This window comes from Salmo salar, chromosome ssa01 (assembly GCF_905237065.1).
Source record: "Salmo salar chromosome ssa01, Ssal_v3.1, whole genome shotgun sequence".
Lineage (NCBI taxonomy): Eukaryota > Metazoa > Chordata > Actinopteri > Salmoniformes > Salmonidae > Salmo > Salmo salar.
The window spans coordinates 51,409,973-51,418,808 of NC_059442.1; the positions used below are offsets into that span (position 1 = coordinate 51,409,973).

The 8,836-nt window shown below is 45.3% G+C and overlaps 1 protein-coding gene across 1 annotated transcript; it reads right to left on the reverse strand.

The window, feature by feature from the left end:
• Positions 1–6,505: 6,505 nt before the first annotated feature.
• LOC106604174 (mini-chromosome maintenance complex-binding protein-like) lies at positions 6,506–7,566 on the reverse strand. Its single transcript, XM_014198594.2, has 2 exons — positions 7,238–7,566; positions 6,506–6,765 (listed from the first exon to the last, which is right to left on the reverse strand). The coding sequence occupies exons 1-2, from the start codon at positions 7,386–7,388 to the stop codon at positions 6,554–6,556; spliced, it is 363 nt and encodes a 120-aa protein (XP_014054069.2). The 5' UTR covers positions 7,389–7,566; the 3' UTR covers positions 6,506–6,553.
• Positions 7,567–8,836: the final 1,270 nt, after the last annotated feature.

The following is an 8,836-nucleotide window of genomic DNA, read 5'->3' on the forward strand; positions in this document are numbered from 1 at the left end:
ACCTTTAGAGTTGAGTTTATTCCATCATGATATTGCATAATTTGTTTGATCTTGGTACTGTATATTAGATCATGTTCAGGGTAATGTCAACTTTATTCTATCCTCTGGCCTATGTTTTTAAATGGTGTTCAATGCTTTCAACTTTGTGGCAACAGTTTGGGGAAGGTCCATACAGAAATGGTTTGTCTGAGATTGGTGTGGAAGAACTTGACTGGCCTGCACAGAGCCCTGACCTCAACCCCATCAAACACCTTTGGGATGATTTGGAACGCCGACTGTGAACCAGGCTTAATCGCCCAACATCAGTTCCGACCTCACTAATGCTCGTGGCTGAATGGAAGCAAGTCCCCACAGCAATGTTCCAACATCTAGTGGAAAGCCTTCCCAGAAGAGTGGAGGGGGCGGCAACTCCATATTAATGCCCATGATTTTGGAATGAGATGTTCAATGAGCAGGTGTCCACGTCCTGTATAAACGCAACATGCAATAATTTCAAAGATTTTAATGAGTTACAGTTGTTATAAGGAAATCAGTCTAATTGAAATAAATTCATTAGGCCCTAATCTATGGATTTCACATGAATACAGATATGGATCAGAAAACCAAGAAACTGTTGTCTGTCCTCGGAATTGTGGGTGCCGAATGATTTCCTAGTAGCCTGCTGATATTGTCTGGCACTGCCAAAGCTTTAATATGACAGCTGCAATGCAATAGGAATATAAGGCTTTAAGCAGGGCTAAGGGTTGTATTTGATATTGTATTTAGGGATGCATGCACTGCACTGGAGCAGTTAAATCGGAGCAGGAACCATTCTTACCTGAATTGGGTACAGATTTGTAAAAACATGATTCTTTTAGTGTAAACACTCCTTTCATATGGAGTTTTAATGTTAGGAGCAGGTATAGTCCTTACATTTGCCAGATGGTGTTAAAAAATAAAAAAAATCCCAAGTGCTTTTGAAACCACCTTTCATTTGTCATCAATAGTTGATGTCACTTGCCAGATATGTACCAGTAAGGATCCTGCCCATAGACGAAGTACAGTTCTATTTCAAATATATTGTTTCGATATCTCACAATGGGTGTTGTCTCAGGCGGATTCTCTAATGGAAGAACCAATAACAGCAGAGCTATTGAGCCTGCTGCTACGCAAAACCCCCAGCTACGCAGCAGGCTGTGAACCCACATTTCGGCTTTCCCTGAGGCTGACAGTGGGGGAAGCGGTCCGTCGCTGCGACCGCATCGAGGTCCTGCCCACCTGGAGGGAAGGAGGTGCGTCTGACCTAGGGGTACGTGCCCGGCGGTAAAGGCAGCCAACAGATCACTATGGGGCAGAGGCACATCTGTACTCCTAAAACCCTACCACTCGTGCAGCGGCGCACTTCTATGCATCTGCTCACGGGGACCACCACTGGTGAGCAAGAGTCATCTGACTTGTGAGCAACTCGCTGCAGGAAACTGGGGAGCATGTGCAGTCAATGCCCGCCACATTCTGGATCTACGGATCCTCAACAGATTTCTGAGAAAGTACATGTTCTGTATGCTTACGCTCAACGTGCTGTCTCGCTCTGTTGAGGCGACTGGTTCATTTCAGTCAACCTGCAGGGCGCTCGTTAATAGTTTTTTTTGAGGAGGGCAGTCTCACTTCACATCCATATGTTTATTGGGGATAGAGACCGTAAGAGAAAGACAAAGATTGGAGAGCTGTTTTGTACCGGATTCGAACCCCCGGCAGCGGCCCTAACTGCTAGGCTGTCACAGGACGCTTATTTTCACATAAGCATTCTGCCGATACACAGGAGGTTTCTCAGGTTCGCCTTTCAAGGCAAAGCTTCCGAATACCTCGCTGTTCTCTGCGGGCTAGCGTTGGCTCCCCGAACGTTCAAGTGTGTAGAGGCGGCTCTAGCACCCCAGAGGGGTTAAAAGTATCCTCTTACATAGACAATTACCTGCTTTGCTCCCCTACACAGAAGCAAGCGGTACTAGACACAGCTTCTCTTGTATACCACTTCACCGAGCTAGGGATCAACCAGAAAAAGAGCTGTTTGGTGCCCGCTCAGAGAATAGAATACCTAGGCGTCAAGCTGGATTCTCTTTTATCGGGCTACACTATTGCACGGCCACGCTCAAAACATGTCTCCGAGTGCTTGGGTTGATGGTGTCCACCTCAGTAGTACCACTAGGACTACTGAGAATGACACTTCCAGCGTTGGGTAAAAACTGTCCACGTCGGCACCTCAATCGAAAGATGGTTTCCATGGACTGTCTCTCAGCTCTCCGTCACTGGAAGATCCCCTCGATCTTCGTTTCCGGCACTCCCTTAAGGGTAGTGTCATCGAGGAAGGTGACAACGACAGAGGCATCAGTCAAAGGATGGGGCGCAGTTCACGAGGGAAGAGTAACAAACAGACTGCGGTCTCCACAGCTCCGCCACACTCGTAAAAATTACCTCAAACTGCTGTTTCATCTGAAATTGTCACATCCTGGTCAGAACAGACAATATTACTGGTGGCATACATCAACCACCAGGATGGCACTTGCTCTCTGCGCTTACACAGACTGCCAAGAGTATTCTGTGGAGCAGTGCACATCTCTCATTACGCGTGACTCATGTCCCGGGTGTACTGAATGTGGGAGTGGACTTGTTGTCCAGGGGGAATCCCAGATCTGGGAGAGATTTACCGTAGACTGCTTCGCAGAAAGACACGCACCCTCCTATGCTTTCTCTTCTATGCTTGATCCTCCCCTCTCTGAACAGAGTGAGGGAACAAGGCTTATCCCTCATCTTGATAGCCCCTCGATGGCCAGGAAAGCTCTGGGTAGCAGAGCTTGCTTTACGACGAGCCCTGGCAGCTACCATTACGCAAGGGATTTACTGACCCAAGCGAACGGAGAGATTTTCCACCCTTACCCGTAAACCATAACCCTCACTGTATGGGAACAAGTGGTGCGTATTTGAGAAGTGGTGTGACCAGAAACAGAATTCCTTACCAATGCTCTGTATCCAAGGTTTTATGCTTCTTGCAGGATTTTAGACAGAGGGAAGGCATTGTTGAGGCTTATTTAGCCGTTATCTCTGCCTGTCATATAGACTTCGACAATCACACAGTAGGGAAACGCCCTCTTATGTTTTGAAGAGTGCGTCGTTTACGCCGTCTCCAAGCCTTTAACTCAGTCATGGTACTTTTCTATTGTGCTTGAGGCAATTTCCCAGCAGCCTTTCCCAGCAGCTGCTGGAACGTGTTGATGAAATATCTCTGCCCAAGCATAGGGCAAAACGAGTGAGTGAGCTGCATGCACTGTCAGTTCAACATTCATGCCTACAGTTTGCCCCGGGGTTATCCAAGGTAACACTGTAACCCAACCCTGCTTTCATGCCTAAGGTCAGCGGCAATTACAATTGTCTAGTCTTGGAGTTTAGGCTTTCCACCCGCCGCCCTTCACTTCTATGGAAGAAGAGCGTCTTCACCGTTTGTGTCCAGTACGAGCTTTGCACATCTATTCTGAACAAAAATATAAAACGCAACATGCAACATTTTGAGTTAAAGTTCATAAGAAAATCAATCAATTTTAAATAAATTAACTAGGCCCTAATCTACGGATTTTACATGACTGGGCAGGGGCGCAGCCATTGGTGGGCCTGGGAGGGCATAGACCTCATGATGTTTAATCAGCTTCTTGATATGCCACACTTGTCAGGTGGATGGATTATCTTGGCTAAGGAGAAATGCTCACTAGCTGGGATGTAAACAAATTTGTGCACAATTTTAAATAAGCTTTTTGTACGTATTGAATATTTCTGGGATCTTTTATTTCAATTCATGAAATCAACACTTTATATGTTGCATTTATATTTTTGTTCAGTATACTTGGATAGAACGAGAGCATGGTAAGAGTGACCAACTCTCCATCTCCTAGGTGCCCCCCCTGCAAGAGGGCCCCTCTCTTGTCAACAGCTATCCCATTGGATAGTGGAGGCTATTATAATAGCAAGGGTTTGCAGCCCCCTGAGGGCTTGAAGGCTCATTCCACTAGCTCTTGGGCACTGTTTAAGGGCATTTATTTGCAAGAGATTTGCAATACTGCACGTTGGGCCACCCCTCATACGTTTGAGATTAACAGCTGGATGTTTCTGCTCCTTCATTGGTGCATACTGTCCTCCGTGTTGATGCCTCAGGGGTGATATTGTTGGGATTAGTCTGGCTTCGGAGAGCAAGTGCACTATGAGGGTATTCTATATCCCCATTGTGAGAAAGTGAAGCGATATATTTGAAATAGAACTTGGGGTTACTTGCGTAACCCGGGTTCTATGATAATGAGTGAGATATCTCACTGCGTTTCCCTGCTCACAAGGAAGAGCGGCATGCATGAGAATGACCAGAGGCGGAGCGAGTGGCATCTTATGAAGAGAGCGGCTCTCCTCATTCGCCACTCGACCCGTCTGTCTCCAGCAGAGGCTGTGATTGGTTCTTCCGTTAGTGCAGGGTTTTACAAACTTAATCCTGGGGCATTCTCAGGGTGCACGTTTAGTTTTTTTCCCTAGCACTACACAGCTGATTCAAATAGTCAAAGCTTGATGATGGGTTGGTCATTTGAATCAGCTGTGTAGTGCTAGGGAAACAAACTAAACGTGCACCCAGCTGGGGCCCCAGGACCGAGCTTGGGGAAACCCTGCATTAGAGAATCTGCCTGCGCGAATACCAATTGAGACATCTCACTCATTATCATAGAACTGGGATTATGAAGTTACAGTTAAGTCATTGTGAGTGACTAGACTAATCACGATTGCACTGCATTTAAACACATTTTCCAGCGATAATCCCATGTCTGTGGTGGTTGTACTTCACCTCTCTTAAACAACTGACTTGTCATTTTTTTTATGTTGTACTCAAATTTGATTGAATATTAAAATATATTTCTTATTTCTACCGTATAAGTTATTTTACCTGGGTCTATGAAGAATTTCAGTAAATTAAAGATATGACAATTATTTTACATGTCCAACTGTTCATCTGTTTAATGAGTTGAAGCATGAACATTTTCACCCAGCTCTTTTAAATTATATTGGTTATGGATTTGATCCCAAATGTATAGTGGCCCTTATCTCACCCCGCCTCTAGTCATTCTCATGCATGCCTCTCTTCCTTGCAAATATACCCTGAACAAAAACATAAACGCTACATGCAATAAATTAAGTAATTTAGTTCAGTTACCTTTGCTATCGCCCCGTAGCACTCACTTGTGTCATCATGAATGCTTTGAGAGGCAAGTTAAGGATCATATCACCTCTAGCTTACCTGACACCCTAGACCCACTTCAATTTGCTTACCCCCCTAATAGATCCACAGACGATGCAACTGCCATCACACTGTCCTACCCCATCTGGACAAGAGGAATACCTATGTAAGAATGCTGTTCATTAACTATAGCTCAGCATTCAACACCATAGTACCCTCCAAGCTCATCATTAAGCTCGGGGCCCTTGGTCTGAACCCCTTCCTGTGCAACTGGGTCCTGGACTTCCTGACGGGCCGTCCCCTGGTAGTGAAGGTAGGAAACACCTCCACTTCACTGATCCTCAACACAGGGGCCCCACAAACGTGCGTGCTCAGCCCCTTCCTGTTCACCCATGCCCCCAACTCACAAATCAAGTTTGCAGACGACAACAGTCGTAGGCCTGATTACCATCAATGACGAGACAGCCTACAGGGAGGAGGTGAGGGCCCTGGGAGAGTGGTGCCAGGTAAATAACCTCTCACTCAACGTCAACAAAACAAAGGAGCTTATCGTGGACTTCAGGAAACAGCAGAGGGAGCACGCCCCTATCCACATCGGCAGGAACGCAGAAAGCTTCAAGTTCCTCTGCATACACATCACTGACGATCTGAAATGGTCTACACAGACAGTGTGGTGAAGAGGTCAGGAGGCTGAAGAAATTTGGCTTGGCCCCTAAAATCCTCAAACTGTTAAATGCACAATTGAGAGCATCCTGTCGGGCTGTATCGTCGCCTGTGCCTGCAGGGCTCTCCAGAGGGTGGTGCAGTCTGCCCAATGCATCACCGGGGGCAAACTACCTGCCCTCCAGGACACCTACAGCACCGATATCACAGGAAGGCCAAAAAGATCAAGGACAACCACCCTCTCCACAGCCTGTTCACCCCGCTATCATCCAGAAGGCGAGGTCAGTACAGGTGCATCAAAGCTGGGACTGAGAGACAGAAGCTCTTTTTCAATCTCATGGCCATCAGACTGTTAAATAGCCATCACTAGCCATCTTCCACCCGGTTACTCAACCCTGCACCTTACAGGCTGCTACCCTATATACATAGACTTGGAATCACTGGCCACTTTAATGGAACACTAGTCACTTTAATGTTTAAATACGGCTTTAGTCATCTCATAAGTATATACTATATTTTAGTCAATGCCACTCCGACATTGCTCAATCTAATATTTATACATTTCTTAATTCCATTCTTTTACTTTTAGATTTGTGTGTATTGTGAATTGTTAGATACTACTGCACTGTTGGAGCTAGGAACACAAGCATTTCACTACACCCGCAATACCATCTGATAAGTATGTGTATGTGGCCAATAAAATTTGATTTGACGCCTTTGTCTGTCCTCACCGGCAGCAGGGATCTGCCCTCTGACGTGATGAGCACGTTTAATATTGCAAGGGAATTCCATCTTGTGGTAGTTGAAGTCACAGCCAACCTTCTGCCAGGAGATCAGGTTCCCCAGAGCCGGGATGTTCCCCACACCTACAACAGGACACATTTCTATGAACATATTACCACAACACAAGGCTATTCAATGGATTAAATGACATTGCACTACTGCAATTGGTATACTAAATGAATGAATATACCACGGCTGTTGCACAAAAAGCTAGAGGCACTTCTGTGGGTATCTTAAACTAGTTCCCAGTCCCTGCAGTACAGTACATCTTTCAGCATGCCCAGAAACAACCCTTCTCCCTACCCCCCACTTGGAGATATGAGCGAATAAGATGGGTATAAGCAATGTCTAAAATTCTACCCAGCCTATCAGAGAGCAAGGTGGAGCAATTACCCCAATGTGTACACCTATCAAATACTCCCTGATCTACACAAGTGTCTTAGGCTAGAGGTTGGTTCTGGGCAGGGCCTCATCTCTGGGCCTAGTGGCTCAGGGTCAAACTCTGGCCCTAGTTGCTCAATGTGCCCTGTGGTTCCCAGAGCCCCCTCCTCTTACCTGAGGTGTCCAGTTGACTCTGCTCCAGCTGCATCTCATCCAGGAAGAGGGTGGTGTTCCTGGCCAGCTGCAAGGCTCCACTCACCAGCTGGTTAGCCACGGAGTCCTTCTTGGGCACCAGATGCAGGCTGTTCATGGTGTGGAGGCTCATACTGAGACTACCGGAGAGAAGAAAAAAAACAGTAACCACAGTTACTTTAACATACTTTGATAAACTGTCTGTACAATTAAGTCTTGTGATGTATGTTGTGCAACACAAACTGTCAAACTTCAAAGCCACTCCACTCAGATTTGGAACACCCAATGTTACTCAAGCCCATGGTTCCCTAATCCATACGCACAAAAAGCTTATTTCTCAAAGTTCTGGCACAAATTTGTTTACATCCCTGTTAGTGAGCATTTCAAGAAGCTGATTAAACACTTATTACACAGGTGCTCCTTGTGCTGGAGACAATAAAAGGCCACTTTAAAATGTGTTGTGTGACAAAACTACACAATGCAACAGATGTATCAAGTTTTGAGGGAGTGCGTAATTTGCATGCTAACTGCAGGAATGTCTACCATAAGCTGCCTCCGTCATTTTAGAGAATTTGGCAGTACATCCAACCGGCCTCACAACCACAGACCACGTGTAACCACGCCAGCCCGGGACATCCACATCCAGCTTCTTCAACAGCGGGATAGTTTGAGGGGTGTGCTGAGGAGTATTTCTGTCTGTAATAAAAGCCCTTTTTTGGGGGAAAAACTCATTGACTGCACCCCTGCCCAATCACGTGAAATCCATAGATTAGGGCCTCATGAACTCATTTCAAATGACTGATTTCCTTACATGAACTCAGTAAAATCTTTCAAATTGTTGCGTTTATATTTTTGTTCAGTATAGATATCTACAAAGTATGCATTCTTTCAGTATTGTCAGAAACAAATCTAATACTGACCTTAAGTGGAGGGCAAAATGAATTTAGTCATGACAATGAAGAAACTGTACTGCAGGGCAGAGTTGAATATTAGTGTTCTATTCAATTTATCTCAATTACTAAAGTGGCATCCACATATGCTGTTAACCCTCAAATCAAATCTCAAATAACAGTCAACTCTTTTGATTTGATATGGAGCATGATACAATATATTAAACACACACAAGGCACCAGCGGTTGGATGATCTGATACGAGTCGCTCTGTGTATGAGGAGTTGAGCAGACAGCCACTGAATTTACCCAGAGGCAGGACATCTGGTGTACACCTGTGATGAGAAACCCACACAATCACTATCAAGAACCACTTGTATTTATTTTACTTCAGGTGCGCTGCGCTCTTCTTTTTAAGTGTTTTTAAGGAGAGGCGAGAGAGGAGCAGGGGCAGTGTGTGGCATGAAGAGAGAAAGTAGCTAAACCGACTCGCCCTAGACAAACTTTTTCCTACCATCGGTCATCTATAACCATGTTTCCATCCCGTTTTTATGCAAGTAAAGTCTGCTTGATGCTCCTTTCTAATATCGAGGGTCTTATTCTGGTGACATCTCGATGCTTGACAAATAAACATATACTGCTAAAAAAATAAAGGGAACACTTAAACAACACATCCTAGATCTGAATGAAA